The sequence below is a fragment of the Triticum dicoccoides genome, chromosome 2B (assembly GCF_002162155.2).
Source record: "Triticum dicoccoides isolate Atlit2015 ecotype Zavitan chromosome 2B, WEW_v2.0, whole genome shotgun sequence".
NCBI classification, from domain to species: Eukaryota; Viridiplantae; Streptophyta; class Magnoliopsida; order Poales; family Poaceae; genus Triticum; species Triticum dicoccoides.
In genome coordinates, this window is record NC_041383.1 from 206,446,995 (window position 1) to 206,467,467 (window position 20,473).

The following is a 20,473-nucleotide window of genomic DNA, read 5'->3' on the forward strand; positions in this document are numbered from 1 at the left end:
GTCATGTTGTGATGCTTCGTTGTATTTGCACATATCGAGCATATTGTGTGTATGATTGAAATGCTTGGTATGTGTGGGATCTGACTATCTAGTTGTTTATCTTTAGTAGCCTCTCTTACCGGGAAATGTCTCCTAGTGTTACCGCTGAGCCATGGTAGCTTGCTACTGCTCTGGAACACTTAGGCTGGCCGGCATGTGTCCTTCTTCGTTCCTGTGTCTGTCCCTTCGGGGAAATGTCACGCTTTGAGTACTGGAGTCCTGTTAGCCCGCTACAGCCCGGTTTACCGGAGTCCTGCTAGCCCAGTGCTACAGCCCGGACCCACTTGCTGATGATCGACACGTTCGAAGCTGGGTCATGGATGCCTGTCCCTGTAAGTATGTGCCACTTTGGGTTTACGACTAGTCATGTCAGCCCGGGCTCTTTATCATATGGATGCTAGCGACACTATCATATACGTGAGCCAAAATGCGCAAACGGTCCCGGGCAAAGGTAAGGCGACACCCGTGGGGATACCGTGCGTGAGGCCGCAAAGTGATATGAGGTGTTACCGGCTAGATCGATGTGACATCGAGTCGGGGACCTGACATGCCCTTCACAGATGATTTGAGCAGATATGGGTATATCTACTTAATGAAACACAAGCCTGAAACATTTGAAAAGTTCAAAGAATTTTAAAGTAAAGTGGAGAATCATCGTAACAAGAAAATAAAAGTTTCTAAGATCTGATCGTGGAGGAGAATATTTGAGTTATGAGTTTGGCCTTCATTTAAAACAATATGGAATAGTTTCACAGCTCACGCCACCTGGAACACCATAGCGTAATGGTGTGTCCGAACGTCGTAACCGCATTTTATTGGATATGATGCGATCTATGATGTCTCTTACCGGTTTACCACTATCATTTTGGGGTTATGCATTAGAGACAACTGCATTCACTTTAAATAGGGCACCATCAAAATCCGTTAAGACGACGCCTTATGAACTGTGGTTTGGCAAGAAACCAAAGTTGTCATTTCTTAAAGTTTAGGGCTGCGATGCTTATGTGAAAAAGCTTCAACCTGATAAGCTCGAACCCAAACCGGAGAAATGCGTCTTCATAGAATACCCAAAGGAAACTGTTTGGCACACCTTCTATCACAAGATCTGAAGGCAAGATATTCATTGCTAAGAATGGATCCTTTCTAGAGAAGGAGTTTCTCTCGAAAGAAGTGAGTGGGAGGAAAGTAGAACTTGATGAGGTATTGTACCTTCTCCCAAATCGAAAAGTAGTTCATCACAGAAATCAGTTCCAGTGATTCCTACACCAATTAGTGAGGAAGCTAATGATGATGATCATGAAACTTCAGATCAAGTTACTACCAAACCTCGTAGGTCTTCCAGAGTGAGATTCGCACCAGAGTGGTACGGTAATCCTGTTCTGGAAGTCATGTTACTAGACCATGGTGAACCTACGGACTATGAGGAAGTGATGATGAGTCCAGATTCCGCGAAATGGCTTGAGGCCATGAAATCTGAGATGGGGTCCATGTATGAGAACAAAGTGTGGACTTTGGTCGACTTGCTCGATGATCAACAAGCCATAGAAAGTAAATGGATCTTCAAGAGGAAGACAAACACTGATAGTAGTGTTACTATCTACAAAGCTCGACTTGTCACAAAAGGTTTTCGACAAGTTCAAGGTGTTGACTACAATGAGATTTTGTCAACTGTAGCAATGCTTAAATCCGTCCAAATCATGTTAGTAGTTGCCATATTTTATGAAATCAAGTAGATGGATGTCAAAACTGCATTCCTGAATGGATTTCTGGAAGAAGAGTTGTATATGATGCAACCAGAAGATTTTGTCGATCCAAAGGGTGCTAACAAAGTGTGCAAGCTCCAGCGATCCATTTATGGACTGGTGCAAGCCTCTCGGAGTTGGAATAAACGCTTTGATAGTGTGATCAAAGCATATGGTTTTATACAGACTTGCGGTGAAGCATGTATTTACAAGAAAGTGAGTGGGAGCTCTGTAGCATTTCTAATATTATATGTGGATGGCATATTGTTGATTGGAAATGATATAGAATTTATGAATAGCATAAAGGGATACTTGAATAAGATTTTTTCAATGAAAGACCCCGGTGAAGCTGCTTACATATTGGGCATCAAGATCTATAGATATAGATGAAGACACTTGATAAGATTTTTCAATGAGTAAATACCTTAACAAGTTTTTGAAAGAGTTCAAAATGGATCAGTCGAAGAAGGAGTTCTTGTCTGTATTACAAGGTGTAAAGTTGAGTAAGACTCAAAGCCCGACAATGGCAGAAGATAGAAAGAGAATGAAAGTCATTCCCTATGCCACAGTCATAGGATCTATAAAGTATGTTGTGTTGTGTACTAGACCTATTGTGTACCTTGCCATGAGTTTGGCAAGGGGTACAATAATGATCTAAGAGTAGATCACTAGAAAACGGTCAAAATTATCCTTAGTGAGGACTAAGGAAATGTTTCTTAGTGATGGGGGTGATAAAGAGTTCGTCGTAAAGAGTTACGTCGATGCAAGCTTTTACACCGATCCAGATGACTCTAAGTCTCAATCTGGATACATATTGAAAGTGGGAGCAATTAGCTAGAGTAGCTATATACAGAGCATTGTAGACATAGAATATTTGCAAAATACATATGACTCTGAATGTGACAGATCCGTTGACTAAACTTCTCTCATAAGCAAAACATGATCACACCTTAGTAATCTTTGGGTGTTAATCACATAGCAATGTGAACTAGATTATTGACCCTAGTAAACCCTTTGGTTGTTGGTCACATGGCGATGTGAACTATAGATGTTAATCACATACAGATGTGAACTATTGATGTTAAATCACATGGCGATGTGAACTAGATTAGGACTCTATTGCAAGTGGGATATTGAAGGAAATATGCCCTAGAGACAATAATAAAGTTATTATTTATTTCATTATTTCATGATAAATGTTTATTATTCATGCTAGAATTGTATTAACCGGAAACTTAGTACATGTGTGAATACATAGACAAAACATAGTGTCCCTAGTATGCCTCTACTTGACTAGCTCGTTAATCAAAGATGGTTATATTTCCTAACCATAGACATGTGTTTTTCATTTGATGAACGGGATCACATCATTAGGAGAATGATGTGATGGACATGACCCATCCGTTAGCTTAGCATTATGATCGTTACAATTTCATTGCTACTGCTCTCTTCATGACTTATACATGTTCCTCAGACTATGAGATTATGCAACTCCCGAATACCGAAGGAACACTTTGTGTGCTACCAAATGTCACAATGTAAATGGGTGATTATAAAGGTGCTCTAAAGGTGTCTCCTAAGGTGTTTGTTGGGTTGGCATAGATCGAGATTAGGATTTGTCACTCCGTGTTTCGGAGAGGTATCTCTGGGACCTCTCGGTAATACTCATCACCATAAGTCTTGCAAGCATTGTGACTAATGAGTTAGTTGCGGGATGAAGTATTACAGAATGAGTAAAGAGACTTGCCGGTAACGAGATTGAACTAGGTATGATGATACCGACGATCAAATCTCGGGCAAGTAACATACCAATGACAAAGGGAACAATGTATGTTGTTATGCGGTTTGACCGATAAAGATCTTCGTAGAATATGTAGGAGCCAATATGAGCATCGAGGTTCCGCTATTGGTTATTGAACGGTGATGTGTCTCGGTCATGTCTACATATTTCTCGAGCCCGTAGGGTCGGCACGTTTAACGTTCAATGAAAATTTGTATTATAGGTTATGTGATTTGATGACTGAAGTTTGTTCGGAGTCCCGAATGAGACCACGGACGTGACGAGGAGTCTCAAAATGGCTGAGATGTAAAGATCGATATATTGGAAGGCTATATTCGGACATCGGAAAGGTTCCGAGTGATTCGGGTATTTTTCGGAGTACCGGAGAGTTACGGGAATTCGCCGGGGAAGTAATGGGACTTAAAGGGCCATACGGGAAAGGAGAGAAGGGCCTCAAGGGGTGGTCGTGCGCCCCCCATGGGCTGGTCCTTATTGGACTAGGAGGGGGCGGCCCCCCCTCCTTCCTTCTCCCCTCTTCCTCCTTCCCTCCATCTCCTACTAGGAATAGGAAAGAGGAGGGGAATCCTACTTGGACTGGGGAGTCCTAATAGACTTTCCCACACCTGGTGCGCCCCCTTGGCCGGCCACCTCTTCCCTCCCCTCCTTTAAATACGTGGCCAAGGGGCACCCCATAGACACACAAGTTGATCTTTTAGCCATGTGCGGTGCCCCCCTCCACAGTTTTCCACCTCGGTCACATCGTTGTAGTGCTTAGGCGAAGCCCTGCGCAGTAACTTCATCATCACCATCACCACATCGTCGTGCTGATGGAACTCTCCCTCGGCCTCAGCTAGATCTAGTGTTCGAGGGACGTCACCGAGCTGAACGTGTGCAGATCGCGGAGGTGTCGTGCGTTCGGTACTTGATCGATTGGATCGCGAAGATGTTCGACTACATCAACCGCGTTACTTAACGCTTCCGCTTTCGGTCTATGAGGGAACGCGGACACACTCTTCCCTCTCGTTGCTATGCATCACCTAAATAAATCTTGCGTGATCGTAGGATTTTTTTTTGAAATTACCACGTTCCCCAACACCGGGCTTGCTTAGTTCTGGCTTCACGGCGATTTGGGATCGGTTGTGACAGTTTTCGTATTCTGGAAATAGTTAAATAGACACCTCTTCCAGGCCCGTAAGGGGGCATTTCTGTAAAGGGCTTTTTGGGCCATTTACTTCCCTTCAACACGCACAAATCGAGGGACATCATTAATTCTGAATGAAGAAGACAATGCGTTAAAGCCCGTGGTATTCCACTGACCGAGGTATTAAGGGTAGCCGAGCTACCATCAGCCGAATATAGGAAATGTGAGGAACTCGCCCCTCAAGCCGAAGACTTCAAGAGGCGCGGGGCTAATGGAAATTATCGACCTCGGCGTTCGAGGCAAGTTCAGGGGCTACTGACAATGTCCGGGACTAAGGGGTCCTCGGGCTACCAGCCTATCTCTCATGGGCCAGACTAATGGGCTACCTTTGGTTCGATGGAGGAAGACTAGACACCAGATGATCTCGTCCTTTAGAAGGAAACCTTTTGAAGACTTGATGTGTCCTACAAGTCTCATTTGATACGGTTGTCATGTTTATCCCGTGACGATAACCGACGTATGTAACCCTTGGTGTCTATATAAACCAGATGGTTAAGTTTGTAGAGGCTAGAACCATCATCCTACTCATCTAGGGTTTGGTTCAGTCGATATCAAGGTACATCAACTCTGTAACCATCATAGACACACATCAATATAATCAAGCAGGACGTAGGGCTTTACCTCTTCGAGAGTGCCCGAACCGGGGTAAACACCATCTCCACGCCCCTTGTTACCCACTGATCCAAGATCTACAGCTTGGGACCCCCTACCCGAGATCCGTCGGTTTTGACACCGACATTGGTGCTTTCATTGAGAGTTCCGTTGTGGGATCGCCAAAGGATCAATGGCTCGCCTAGTCATCAGCAATGGCATCTGCTACAGGGACGTCTTTGTCCCCGAATAACTCTTAGATGATCATGGTTTGCAAGCATTCATCATGTCCGAAATGAACTAGAGGTCTATGCAAAACATTGAACATGCCATATGCAACTTTGATCAGACATGAACAACAAAAGCATACCGACTCTTGTTCCATCATTCCACCGAACAGGTCGGGGGGAGCCCGGGCACCACCGGTGCCCGTGCTCATCCGCGCCCGAATGAGCTGCGGCTAGTGACCAACGTGGTCCAACGGCGTAATCCGCGTCGGCGGACGAATGAATGGGGTGCGGGGTTTCGGGCGTGGCGAGGGGGGAGGGGGACATCTGCTCGTCCATTTTGGCACCTTCCTGCGAGCCGCGTCGCTTCCCTCTCTCGCTGTCGGCGTCGCCGCATCTTTCGGGTGACGTTCTCCGCCTTGCGCGACGGAGCCGAGGAAGGGACGCCGACGGACGAGACGGATGCAGTCTCCGTCGCGGTGCTAGGGGACGGGTTCGACGACATCTAGAGCGGTGGATCAGGACTGGTGGTGAGGGTGGGGAGCAAGGGTGGCAGACAGTGAGGGCTCGGGCGCGGGAAAAGTAGGAGGGCGGCGGGAGGAGACGAAAGGGTTTGGTGGATTTTATGCAAATTTTAGTGGGGTAGGGCTGTCCGGTTCGACGTAGCGGACGTGCCTGAGCGCACCCGGATGCCCACATATTTGCCCGGGTAAATATCTGGCACTCCCACCCCTAGGGTGCTCCCGGTGCTCCAAACTCGGTAGCACATTTTAAAATGTTCGAAAAATTCTAAAGAAAATCCAGCACATTGACACAACATCAATGTATGTTTAAAAAAATCAAATCAAAATTCGAAACATTGCTCGAGATACAAAAATGACTAAATGGACATCAATGTGATAATGGGCCTAATCTAAAGCCCAACTTATGTTGTGTACTATTTACTGTCGAATTTGTCATTTATGTTTCGAATTTTGATTTCAAAATTTTTGACAACATACTTTGATGTTGTGTCAATGTGCTGGATTTTTTTCAATTTTTTTTAAACATTTAAAAATGTGCTATCGAGTTTTGGAGCACCGGGAGCACCCAAGGGGTGGGAGTACCAGATATTTCCCCATATTTGCCCCATATTAAGGCTGGATATGACGGGTGCTGGTCAGTCCGAGCATTTGAGGCCCGTTTAAGGAGCCCATCTGGGTCACATTTTTGTAACAGGTGAGTGACCGGGCCGTTCACCCGGGTGTTTGTGGCAGGTTTGGGATGCCTGGTTGCAGATGCTCTAACTATCCAACAACAATTGGTTCACTGTTATAGGTTCGTCGCCGCCCCTGGTTGATGTGCTAGAGGTTATAGCTGGCCAAACAGGTCGGGCTAGCTGGGCCGGGCCGATAGCACGTAGTCACGACACGGCCCAGGCTAAACATTCCAGGCCCGGCACGCGACACGCCAGGGGCCGTGCTTGAGCTTGGAAGGTGGGCAAACGGGCCAGCACAGCACGACCCATTTATTATTATTATTATACTTTATTTTATTTTATTTTATTTTTGATCAAAGAAGGGTTCCCCCTTCCGATTTTCATTACTGAAAACCAAACTTACAAAGTTCTCAGAGTACCAACAGCAAAAGACAGATTCAACATCCCAACGCACATAAACAAAGTCTCCAACCACACATACAAGGCCAACCCGGCCAGCAAAGTCTGATCGACACAAGCTAAAGAAGGACATACTGATAAAGCTAGCCACTAGCAGGCCTACACAGACTCAGAACAGTAGCAGAGAGAAGGTGTTGCAGCCATCATCCAGGGAGCCTTGCCACATTAAGTCGCCACCCCTGCCCTGCTGTGTACAACTCACTTGCTGTCCATTCTAGTATTTTTGGCGGCTCCTTTGTCTGCAAAATAGACCAATCAAGCAACCATCGGACCATTAGTTTGATAATCTGCAAAGGATCATTAATCTTTTTTTCTCAAAGACAATTGCATTTCTACTTTTCCAAATAGCCCAGAATAAAGCAGAGACACCAATCAGCACCATTTTCTTGTCTTCCTTATTGAATTTGTGTATCCATCCCCAAAACAATCTTTCACATTTAAAGGACTAGTTTTCAAGCCACACACACATCTGACCAAGCTCCACAGCAAGGATGCCGCAGAACAATTGAACATCGAGTGATCAATTGATTCATTTTGTCCACAAAAAACACATTCTTTTCCTCCTTTCCACCCTTTTTTAAGTAAAACATCCCTAGTTAAGATGCTTTTTTTATTCACTAGCCACAAGAAGACTTTTATTTTGGCAGGGACTTTGATTTTCCACAAATATTTCTGTGGAAATTTAATCCCAGACGTAATCATTTTCTTGTATAACGATTTAACAGAGAATTTCTTATCAGCATGAGGCTCCATTCAATTTTGTCTTTCCCCCCATTCATTTCTATCATTTCACATCTACTTTTCAAAGCATTCCACAAATCTAAAATTTCTCCATGCAAAGTTCTCCTGAATCTGAATCCCTTCCATCCTTTTTGGATGGCCTCATATACAGTTATTTTATGATCAAAGCAAATGTCATATAATCTAGGATAAGCATCTTTCAGGGGCTTATAATCAGCCTAATAGGCCTAAATTACAGCCCATAAGGCTGAACTATAAACAGGCCGACGTGCTAAACAGGCCAACGGCCCGGCCTGATTAGCTAAGCAGCCGTGCCTGCTCTGGAGGCGCAGCACGTGGGCTGGCACGAGAGCTCCTATTGGACGCTCTTTGCGTCAAATTGGTGGCCAGACGCACAGGGGACAGCTCGACTGGGCCGGCCCATGAAGCTTCACCGCGGGGACGGAATAATGGCAAAAAGAAAACTCAGGTGCAACGAGGATTCGAACTTGCAACCAAATGCCAGCGACCGCGCACACGTCACCAACAGACTAGACTAGCACAATTGGTTAAAGTGCAACGCATGTGTTAAAGAACTAAACCTGACTTGTGCACTGTAGCGAACAGGAACCAATTACTGAAGTGAACCCAAAATTACTTGTTGTATTGATTTGTTTTGAAGTATAGTTTCTTTGAATGTGTCTCTTTAAAAAAGTGCGCACATTTTTTGAATTCATGAAAAAATAGAGACAAGAACATTTTTCGAATATGTGAACAAAAAAAATTGAAAAGTCAGAAATTGTTTTTGTGATAACGTGAACAATTTTTCAAATTTGTGAACAAATTATGAAATTCCGAACAAATTTGAAACTGTGTGAACAAATTATGAAATTCCAAAGAAATTTGTAACCGTGAACATTTTTTGAATTTGTGAACATATTATGAAATTCCAAACAAATTTGAAACCGCGAACATTTTTTGAAATTTGTAAACAAAAATTTGAAAAATAGGAACATTAATTAAAATTACGATCAATTTTTTATAAAAAGAAAAATGTTCTTAGAAAATGTGAACAATTTTCTGAATAGTGATTGGGTTTAAAAACATAAACATTTTTTGAACTGGTGAACAAATCTTGAAAAAACAGGAACATTTTCTAAATTCCGAACATTTTTTGAATTTAGAGAACAAAATTTTGAAATTGAGAACAAAATTTGAACATAAATTTTTTCTAAAAGTACGAACATTTTTTGAATCTTGAGAACAAATTTTGAAACGAAGAACAAATTTGACAATTTCTTAAAGCATGAACATTTTTTAAATCTTGAGAACAAATTTTAAAACAGAAAACAAATTTGGAAGCATGAACAATGTATTAAAGCACGGACATTTTTTGAACATAAATTTTTTAAACCATAAACATTTTTTGAACTGGTGAACAAATCTTGAAAAAACAGGAACATTTTCTAAATTCCGAACATTTTTTGAATTTAGAGAACAAAATTTTGAAATTGAGAACAAAATTTAAACATAAATATTTTCTAAAAGTACGAACATTTTTTGAATCTTGAGAACAAATTTTGAAACAAAGAACAAATTTGGAGAATTTCTTAAAGCATGAACATTTTTTGAATCTTGAGAACAAATTTTGAAACAGAGAACAAATCTGGAAGCATGAACAATGTATTAAAGCACGGACATTTTTTTGAATATTTAGAACAAATTTTTGAACAGAGAACAAATTTGAAAATACCAAACAAATTTGGAAGCGCGAACATTTTTTGAACATTTTTTGAGAAATGCATACAGTTTTTGAATTTGTGAACAAAATTTGAAAACACGAATTGTTTTCAAATTCTGAACATTTTTGTAAAAGCGCGAACATTTTTGAAAAAATGTGAACATTTTTTTGAAAAAGAAAACATAAACTTGAAAAAAAACGAAACAAAATAGAAAAAGAAAAAAAACGGGTTCAGGAACCTTCTAGAAGGTTCCCAAAACCGGAAAAAACCAGCTGGAAACCTCTAGAAGGTTCCCAAAACCGGGAGCGCTGGAACGGTTCAACGGGCCGGCCCGTTGCGTCGCTGCTCGGTCGCTCGCCTGTGCGAAGGGCCGGCAGTTTGACGCAACGAGCGGCATATAGGATTTTCCGGCTGGCACGGCATGGCCGGCTTACTAATCGTGCCCCCATGGGCCGTGCCTGGCCCGATTAGCAAGGGCCGGGCCGGCCCGTTTGGTCAGCTGTGCTAGAGGTTGGTTCGTCGGCGGCCCTGGTTGAAAAGAGGCTGAAAACTTCCACGGACCGGGCCACACAAGTCGACAATCCACTACTCCACACCCCCACACCACATCCAGTCAGACGACAACATGACCCGCCGCCGCCGCCGCCGCGGCGCTCGCCCCGCCCCGGCCCCGGCGGCGCTGGAAGACGACGACCTCCTACGGAAGATTTTCCTCCTCCTCCCGCCTCAACCCTCCACCCTTCCCCGCCTCTCCGTCGTCTGCAAGCAGTGGCGCGACGTCGTCACCGACCCCCAATTCCTCCGCGGCTTCCGCGACCAACACCGGAGACCTCCCCTCCTCGGCCTCGTCATGGGCCACACCGGGCCCCCCTACTTCAGGTCCTATCTCGACCCTCCAGACCACATCTCGCACGAGCGCTTCTTCCCTCGAGACATCCGCAGCATGAACATAAACGACTGCCGCCATGGGCGCGTCGTCTTCTTCGCCCAACGGCTGGGCGAGGTCGTGCTGTTTGACCCCGCCACGGGAGGCCGCCGTTGTGTGGTCGTTCCACCAGTGTTTACCGGAAAGGAGATTGGCGTCTTCAACGCCGCCGTGATTTGCGTTTCCTGTGATGAAGGCCACGTGCACGGCGATTGCCACGCCAGTCCATTTCAGCCTTTCAGGTGGTCTTGATGGGCATCAGTGATGACTATAAACAAGCTTTCGCCTCTGTCTACTCATCGGAGTCTGGCATATGGGGCGATATCATCTCCATAGAGAATCGTGAGATGTATAATTTGAGGCAACCCAGTACACTTATTGGAAATGCCCTTTACTGGTTGTTTCCTGGAGATGATGGGGAAGGCATACTGGAGTTTGATTTGGGTAGGCAGAGCCTAGCCAATATAGAGATGCCGCACGGTCTGGAGTACTATAGGCATCGCAGTCTTCAGGTCATTTTAGCAGATGATGGCTGTGTCGGCCTCGCCATTTTGTCGCGCTATAATTTTGAAATGTGGGAGAGGAAAGTCAGTTGTGATGATGGTGTTGCTAGATGGGTGTTGGCGTGTTGCAGAAGACCATTCAACTGAACACGATCCTTGGATTGGGGCCTATGGGGGGAATGCACAATTTACTAATGGGGTATGATGAAGTTGATCATGTGATTTATATAAGGACGGACATTGGTTTCTGCATGGTTCGACTCGAGTCAATGCAGTCCAGGAATCTCGGCAAGGAGAATTTCAGCAATACTGCCTATCTTCCCTACAGAAGTTTCTATACTGCAGGTAGTTCTCTGTCTTTACATTTGAGCAAATAAAAATATTGATTTATTTTTAGTAGTACTTGTTTCCTGGAATAATGTGATAGTAGTACTGAAGTGTTTGTGTAACTGCTTAACTCTACTTGTCGTATTCATATTTTCTTTGATATTAGTGGAGACTGGACTAATGTCATGTTCAGAGAATGCAGCCAGTTTTAACTAATTTTATTCCATGACTGGATGTAATAAAATCATTACGGGCCTTGGCAAAACTTCCACTGTTTAGGCGTTGTGCTTTCTATTATTCTCCGCTCATTTCATATCCTATGGAATCAGTAAGAGGTCCACTTATTATTAGATGATTTTCTGTGTATCAATTGTTAAAACTGTGTGTTTTCTGTTTGTGTTTTTTGTCATTTTCCGCATCTTTCCTATCTTGTGGCATTAAGCTGAGGATTATAAGTTGTTACTGACTAGTTAGTGTGTGTGTGCCGAGAAAATGTAAAAACGTGAGGCTAGGCGATGAAACAATGTTCTTGCAACATTTTCACTTTTGGATGTTCAATTCCCCCCTTTTAGTTCTTACAGTTATTCTGTTAAAAGCAGTAGTTTTAACCACAATATCACACCAATGACCATTTATCATTTGTCTGTGCGACAAACTCATCTGTCACCTACTCATACTAACACTCAAGACAAGACTATGAGGTCTGAGTTCATCTTCTTTGCTTGTTTTCTCAGTTTCTTGGTCTTCCCTCTTGTCCCCCTTTTTTCCATTTTCCCAGTCTGATGATATCACTTCTCTGTGCTAGTGAGTGACTTGGCGGTATGCGAGAGGGGGACTGGTGACCTCTTTGCACCTCTTGCAGATGATTACCTCCTTGCTTCATGGGGTGTAGGAGCAGTAGAAGGTAACGAAGCAGCTACCTCGAGTGAAACCTTACCGGAAGGAGGTAACGTACATGTATCTTGGGCTTTATGGGTCTATAATCTGTTATACATTGGAGATTTGGACTTTGATAGGTCGATTAGTAGCTGAATTCTGGGCTGCTGTTAGCAATGTCGTTAGTTTGAAATGTGATTTCGCCTGCTGCTCTGCTAGTTAGTGGTTTGTTGTTACCTCATTCCTGTCAAATTTTTACAAAACATAAATAAATAAACAGGTTTGTGTGTGCCAATATCCTTACCAAGATTCCAAGCGGGGATTTGGAAGATATTGTGGGTTGGTATAACATAGGGCTTGAGTCTTTCGTTCTCTTCTCGCCCTGCAGGAACGTTCGGCGAGTCAAAGCAGAGAGATCAAGGAAAGGATGCAGATCCTGTGCCTAGCCGGGTACTAAAACAAACTCGAATTGACGTGATATTCAAAAAGGAGACGGAGACAAGATCAAAGCTTAGCAAAGCCTGGGCAAAATGGTTTCGGAGCAATGGTGTTCCTGCATTTAAAGCAGACTGCCCACACTTCCGTAGTGCCTTGAAGCTAACACAGCAGCTAGGTACCCGCCTCGTTGCTCCTACAGGCAACGAAATAGACGGTGCAAATCTGGACGCCAGTGATGAAGAACTTCCATAAGTATGTAAGGCGAACTGCTTGAGGATATGGGAGGGCTAACTACTTTACATCATGTTTGGACAAAAGGCTTGTGACTTTGAACCGATGATCCATGCTTTTGTTTCTGTAAGTTGGGTGTAGGGCTAGTTGAGTAGTGCCTCATGAAGTGTACCGAGTCCTTTTGACCCTTGTTCCTCACGAAGATGTGACCTCGTTTCTGTTATTTTCTTTGCTAAGTTGACTAGATTTGTAATAATATCCTTGTCCATTATGTTATGAGTGTCCTCTCCTCTTCCTCTAAAGGACGCAGTATAGGATGCCTGCATTATTAGAAACTTGTGGTGTTGGTGGTCAGGTCAGAGCTAAGTATTCCGTAGATGACAGCTAGTAATTGAACATGGTTTATCAATTTTGTTTTATTGTTTTGCATCATTTTCTAACACCCCCTTACCTTTGATTTTAGAAAGCTTCTTCCCGTTCCCCAACTACACATGAAGGTCTTCAATTTCTGCGACCAACCCAATGGCGGTTTAGTGCAAAAGTCAAGCGGCATGACAAACCGACAAGAGATCGATGGCTGATGAGAGCGAAAATTGTTCCCTAGACAGAGTTCCATGATTATCACATTTTGAGGCCATGCAAGAAGCTTGAGCTTTTCTGTGAAGAGTACACCCCAAGCCTGGCCGGTGTGACATATTGCCCACTAACCAATCAACCTTTCCAATAATCACACCCTTGAATCCACATACACACAGTGGAATCTACCTTTGCTTGCGCTACTCCGCCGTCTCTTCCAACATATCGCGCGGGGTCATTAGCGCCTTTCGACGCCTCTATCAGGCTAGAAAGTCAAGTTGTTTAGCCACACTTTATGGCCGTTTTTAAGTTGGTGGTTGCCTGCTCACCCGGTCAAAAAACCACCCATCTGGAGCCCCTATCTTTCAGAACCCTCTCATGGCTAATCTTAGCAACACTGCACTGGTTCCTGGAGCAGGCAGGCAGATCTGGATCCGTGTGTGCTGACTGCTAAACAAAGGTTGGTTGAGGCTTGAGACTTGGGTGGTTGCAAGGCATGCAGCAGAGAAGCAACGGCCTCTGCTCAAGTGTTTAGGTTATGGTTCACACAGCAGAGGAGCCACAATTAGAGGATGTTGGCTGCACACCTGACCCGAGTTGGTCGGTCATGCCCTATTTTCATGGACTATCTTCTCAATTGTTCTCTGTAATAATAACTGTAAGGAAGTCGCTGCCATGACATCTTTGTAGCGTTAGATACATGTTATGCATGTCTTTCTCACAAGTTGGAGTGTGACCTGATCCTTTGGCCAGATGCAGTGCAACTGTGCAAGTGCCCGCGACAGCTCATCCATTGGCTCATTCCTTCCTATACCTTTGCCTTGTGGCCTTGTGGCGCCTGCTATTCCGAGGATGCGGTGCACTGCTGGTTCTGAAACTGAAGACCTGATCAAGGTCTGTGCTGTTTGGCTTCAAGTCAGTTTGGAACTGCCAGTCGTGTGATCTAGGTATTATTATTTGCCCTGTTGGTGCAAAGCAAGCAGAAATGGAGGCTCATGCAAGTTGCTGGCGGTTTACTAGAGAAATAGAGTCTGCAAGTAACTCTATATCTAACTTAAGATTCCTCTAATAATTAGAAAGCTTGCACCCTAAGAGTTTGCTTATGGCTGACGGTAGGAGCTCTATGTCTATATTCTCTATATTATGGAACCCACCAGGCTATCCCTGTTTGGCTATTTTCCGGTACTTAAAGAAGAGGGAGTACGAAGTCGAGCAATCAGGGGGTGTGATGACGGGAAATGCAGAGGCAAGTTGGGTCCTCATCAGAAAACCCGCTACGGAACGAGGACCTCTTGACACTTATAAACTACATCAACTGGAGTAGTAGTATATCTTCGGAGCTCACTTCTTAATTTGTCAGTCACAATCTGATTGGCTTCCGATAGATAATCGTGGTCAGTCCAGGACATGATCCTTCCAATCCTGGCACCATAAAGAAACAAATGAACACTGCATCGAGAGCTCCACCAAGTAGAGCGGGACGGATGACGCGGCACAGGATTGTGGTCCTGTCTGATTGGCATGCAACGCATATTTCTCTTGATAATAAAAAGAGGGTGCTTGGAGTTGGAGATGGCCATCGGCAGCAATCACACGCATCGAGCAACATTCTTCTTAGGGCATCTCCAGCCGCGCCCCAGGAAGGCCTTCCCAGACGATTTTTTCGCGCCGGCGCCGAAAAAACGGTCCAGTTGCGCCTCAGGAGCCCGATTTTCGCCGGCTTGGGCCGAAAACAGCGCCGGCGGACCCAGCCCGAACCCGACGCGCTGGGGGCGCCCGGGGGCGCCGGGGCGAGCTGTTTTGGCGCGAAAAAGACGCGGGCCAGCCGCGTCAGCGACTCGGCGCCTCGTCTTCCCCCAACGGCCTCGATTCCCGCGGGGAATCAATGGCAAGGCTGCCGCCGGTCAGCCTTGCCATTGATTCCTCACGGGCGGCGCTTCACGGGACGGCGCGCCGACGCCTCCCCTCCCTCGCACGCGTACACACGGGCGCGGCCCGGCTATAAAAGCCGGCGGCCTCCACTCGCCTGTGCCCACACCAGCCCCGCCCCTCGCCGCCGTCCAGCCCCTCCCTCTTCCTGCCTCTCCCGAGCGCCGCCGCCCAGCCCCTCCCCTCTACCTCTCCCGAGCCCGCCCAGCCCCGCCGTCGCCATGGCAGAAAGATTCCCCGGAGACGAGGCGGCGGCCAACGGCTTCGGCCGCCGTTCGCTCCGCGAACAGGAGTCCTGGCTCCTGTTCCAGGCGAACATCCCGGCGCCGCCGGACATGCGCGCCGGGCCAACGGGGTGGAGACTCAGCGCCGGGGGAGTGCCCATTCCCCCGTTGCCCGACGCCGTGGCGAAGCCGAGGTACTTCGACGAGGAGGTCGAGATCGTGCGCGCGTCCCTCACCGACGCCCAACTCGCCCTCCCCCAGTACGCCGCCGACAACCACGCGGCCTGGGCGGCGTACTTCGAGCGCCGCCAGCAGCAGCGACTGGCGTCCACCAACGGCGCGTCGGTGGTCGGCGGCCGGCAGAACAGCGAGGGGCGCCGCCTGTGGTGGGGCATCCCCGGCCGCACACTCGAGGGCGTGCTCACGTACCTCGAGGGCGGCAACGACCCGCCGTTGGCGTACCCCCCGGCGAGGGTGGCCGCCCCGGCGCAGCACCGGCGCGTCGGGCCATGGGCGCCAAGGAGGTTCGGCGCTTCCTCTTCTTCCTCCTCATCACGCTCTTCTTCGCATTCCTCCGGCTCTCCGGCGCTGCTCGGCGTCAAGGCCGAGCCCGCGCGCGGAGACGCCGCTCGGCCGGCGCACTCGCAGCGCTGCATCGTCATCAACGAGGGCGGCCGGCGCGCCTCGTCCTCGTCGGCTCCTCCGCGCTTCGTCAAGCCAAAGACGGAGCCGGGGCTGGCGCCGGTGAAGACAGAGCCGGGGCTGGCGCCGGTGAAGGCGGAGTTCGACGACGATGACGCGGCCCTCGAATGGCGCGCCAGGACTCCATTGCGATGGAGAAGGCGCGCCGGGAGAAGGAGAAGGAGCGTCAGCGCGCCGCCCTACGCCGCTTCGAGGAGCGCCGACGCGGCCGCGAGGAAGGCGGGGCCGTCGTCTTATGCGACAGCGACGGCGACGACGACGCGCCGCCGCCTGTTCGCCAAGGCGACGCCGGGCAGGGGTCCAGCAGGGGCACCCGCGTCAAGGAGGAGAAGGCCGACGAGGACGATGGCGGCGACGGCGGCGACGAATCCAGCCCTTTTCTTTTTTTTAGATTAGGTTAATGTATTGTTTGGACGAATTTCGCCGAAACTTGCCATGTTTGGCCGAAATTTAACTAGTTTTTATCATAACTTCGCCGAACGGTTCTTTTTTTTTTTAAAGACACGCCTGGGGGGCGGGGGGCGGCCCTGGGGACCGACGGCTAGGGACCGACTCGCCCCCAGGGCCATTTTTTCCGCCGGCTCACCCCCAGGCGGCGCTTTTAGACGCCCCCTGGGGCCAACGGGTGGAGATGCCCTTAGCCATCAAGCATGCATCCACCATCCATCACAATGTTTTCGCTCGCCTTTTCGCAACCAACCTTCCATTGATCGCCATTTTTTTCTTCTCTTAACAGGGGAAGAGATAACGGCCGTCACACACACCGACAATTTCTACAAATTCATCCTAGAAATGAAAAAATATATGTTCCATAGCCTGTTATTCGAACGCCAGCCACACCCATACCGGACCTACAAAACAAAAGCATTGTTCTTCCAAGGTACTACACTTGAGTAGTACTAGTAGTAGTTTACTCGACCGAAGTAAGGGATATGCCTCGGCATTTGCCCAGCAACACGGTGGATGTGACCCGAAGAAGTATGTCCAAGCAGGGCTCAAACAAGAGAAGAATCAAAAAACCCCAACCTGAGACGACGGCCTGCAGCGCAGGCGGCAGCTAGCCTGCCAGTTCTCAGCTCACTAGTTTTTTCTTTTGCAGGGGAGGCGATGGGCACATCAAGCTTGCCTCACAAAGAGACTAACCCTCTACTAGCTGGTAAACAAACCAGTTCAGCAAAGGCAGGCGAGAAAGGGACACGAACAACACAACGTTTGCGTGAGCTGTCTGCGCCCGCCTGCCTGCCCGCCCTCTCTCCAGAGAGAGAGAGAGAAAGCGAGGGCGAAGACGGCATGATTAGCACTAATCTTTAACTATTTTGGCCGCTGCAGGCTTGCAAAAGCAACAGCAGGACAGTGGCTCAGCTAGCTAGCTAGTACTAGAACGGAGAGTGAGAAGCAAGGCTCGTCCTGCACTGCATCCATACCACATGCCACCACGCACACATGCATGCTCGCTCGCTCGCCATAAATATTTGTTCTCCACTGTGCTAACCAATCATTTTACCAGTACAGTGTGCTTCAGCTTATGAGCTTCCATCGGTCTGAAAAATTGCATTCTTTCATGCACATTGCATTGCGGAGGCGGGGTCCAGTGCAATGCTCTCTGCTTGCTTGATGGCTTAGCTTCTCCTGGCGGATTGTCACCCTGTCAGTCACAGGCACCAGGTTGAGTGCTGCTGCTGTACTAAGCATGCAGCAACTGAAGCAAAGCAGTTGGTTGCTGGCTTGCTGGAGATCTCAGTCAGTCGGTCGGTCAGGTCAGTGCAGCAAAAGTAGGAGCTGGGCAAAGGTTAGCATTGACCCAGCAATTCACGGGGGTTCAGTGCTTCAGTTACCACCACATGGCCATGGGTAGCAATTAGCAAAGCTTAACAGCAAGGCTAAAAATAACACTGCATATGCATGACCAAATCTCCATCCAGAAATAAATAGAAGGAAGGAAATAAACTATGACGACCGGATATATAAAATAAAAGGAATAGCATTTGAGTTCATCTTTGTTGGCCACTAACTCGCAGGCCGGCTTATTAATCCTGTCCATCCGGAGATGAAATCAAAAAAGGAATGCAGCGAAAACAAAAAAAGAAATGTATTCTTTCTTTCTTTCTTTTTTCCTAATCAAGAACCTGAATGCTGAGATCGATGGCTTCTCTGAACTCTGAACTCTTCTTCTTCTTGGGTTTCTTTCTTGGAAGATTCTCTCTCTGCCTTCGAGCTTGGAGCTAGCGTCGCTTGGAAAGAATGACGGAAACGAATCGAATCAATCTGTACACATCCCCCATTGATGGCCTCGGTTTGCGGATCGAGCTTCTGCTTCTGGCTGGCTCTCGCTGCGGCGGGTCGGGTGCTCGGGTTCAGGCCTCCTCCGATGGAGCCGGCGGGAAGTTGAGGTCCAGCGACCCCGCCGCCGCCACCGGGTACCCCTGCTCCTGCTCCTCGTTCACGCTCACGCTCGCGCTGCCGTAGAGCTCGCCGTCGGAGGAGAAGGCAGTGTCGGCGATTATGTGGGACCGCTTGTGCCCGCCCAACGCCTGCCCCGACCCGAACACCCTGAAGCAGACCGGGCACTCGAACTTCTCCGCCTCGGCAGCAGCTGGCTTCTTGTTGCTGCCGGCGCCAATGCCGATGGCCACCGAGTCCGGCGAGGCCGACGGGGACAGGGTGCCGAACGAGGTGTAGGTGTCGACGCTCGGCTCCGGCGCGGGGGCGGCGGCGGGCGCGGCCTTGGGCGCGCTGCAGCTGGTGTTGATCCGCTTGTGGCTCGCGCGGTGGCCGCCCAGCGCCTGGTAGGAGCTGAACACCCTGCCGCACCCTGGGCACTCGTAGCGGGTGCGCTTCGCCGGTGGCGGCGCCGCCTCGCCCCGTTGCTTCGGCGAGGCGGAGTTGAGAGCGTAATGGCTGGTCCTTCGCTTCTTGCTCTTGGCCACGCTCTTGGTCTTGGCGTCGCCGTACTGGAACAGAGCTGAGTCGTCGTCGGAATTGTAGCCGTAGCCGTTCCTCGGGAGGTGCGCCTGCTTCGGCGCCGGCGAGCCCCGCATGCCGCCGGTGGAGTCGCGCGAGAGCATCAGGAGGCAGAGCGCGACGTCCTCCTGCTCCTTCTCGAACGCGCTCAGCATCGGCGGCGGCGGCGCGGGGGCAGGCGCCGCCACGCGCATCGACCTGCGCCTCCGCCTGGGCGGCGCAGCCATCACAGCCACCGGCGCCGGCACCAGCGGTTCCATCGGCGCCGCCTCCATCTCCTCTTCCTCCTCCTTCTCGGCCTCCGCCTCCGCCTCCGCGGCGAAGGAGTACTCCTCCTCTCCCAGCAGGTCCACGTCGTCGTCAGCCTCGTCGTACTCATCGTGATCCCTGGCGGCGCCGGGCGCATGGCTCTTCATGTGGCCGAACAGCGATCGCCACGACGAGAACAGCTTGCCGCACTCCCGGCAGGCCCTCTGCTCGCCCCCGTCACCGCCCTGATCCTCCTCCTCGTCGGCGAAGTCGGACAGCCGGCGCGTCTTCTTGGGGTTCTCCCTGAGCCCGTAGCCGACGGCGCCATTGGCGCTGGTCCGGCCGCCGTTGGCGGAGGAGCGCCTCATCAGCTCGTCGTCGGCCTCCGGCAGCGCCTCGCCGAGCGAGATGTGGGAGCGCATGTGGCCGCCTAGCGAGCGGCCGCACGAGAAGCCCTTGCCGCACACCTTGCACCTGTGGTGGTGGTGGTGGTGGTGGTGCATCCCCGCAGCAGCAAGCTCGCCCACGGCGTCCATGATCGATCGGCCGACCGAGCAAGAAGCAGCGATGTCGATGTCGATCGGATCGATCAAGAGGAGAGTGGGGATGGGGAGGGGCCGCCTGGGGGAGGATCTGAGGCGGCGGGCGCGACCATTGGGGATCTGGGGGAGAGCGAATGAAGCTTGGGAGAGCTGAAGGAGTAGAGGGGAGGAAAGGTAGGGTGGCGTGGTTAAGCGGAAGGCGAAGCTAGCGGAGGTCGTGATCGATCGGAGGTTTTGTTGGAGCGATGGGTGCGGTTGAGGGGGAGGAGGAGAAATCCATGCATGGAAGCA

At 48.9% G+C, this 20,473-nt stretch overlaps 1 protein-coding gene and 1 pseudogene across 1 annotated transcript; one reads left to right on the top strand and one right to left on the bottom strand.

The window, feature by feature from the left end:
- The first annotated feature begins 10,302 nt into the window (after positions 1-10,302).
- Positions 10,303-13,289, top strand: LOC119363101 (annotated as a pseudogene).
- A 5,076-nt stretch (positions 13,290-18,365) lies between these two features.
- Positions 18,366-20,404, bottom strand: LOC119363102 (zinc finger protein ZAT9-like). Its single transcript, XM_037628402.1, has one exon. The coding sequence runs from the start codon at positions 20,174-20,176 to the stop codon at positions 18,785-18,787; it is 1,392 nt and encodes a 463-aa protein (XP_037484299.1). The 5' UTR covers positions 20,177-20,404; the 3' UTR covers positions 18,366-18,784.
- Positions 20,405-20,473: the final 69 nt, after the last annotated feature.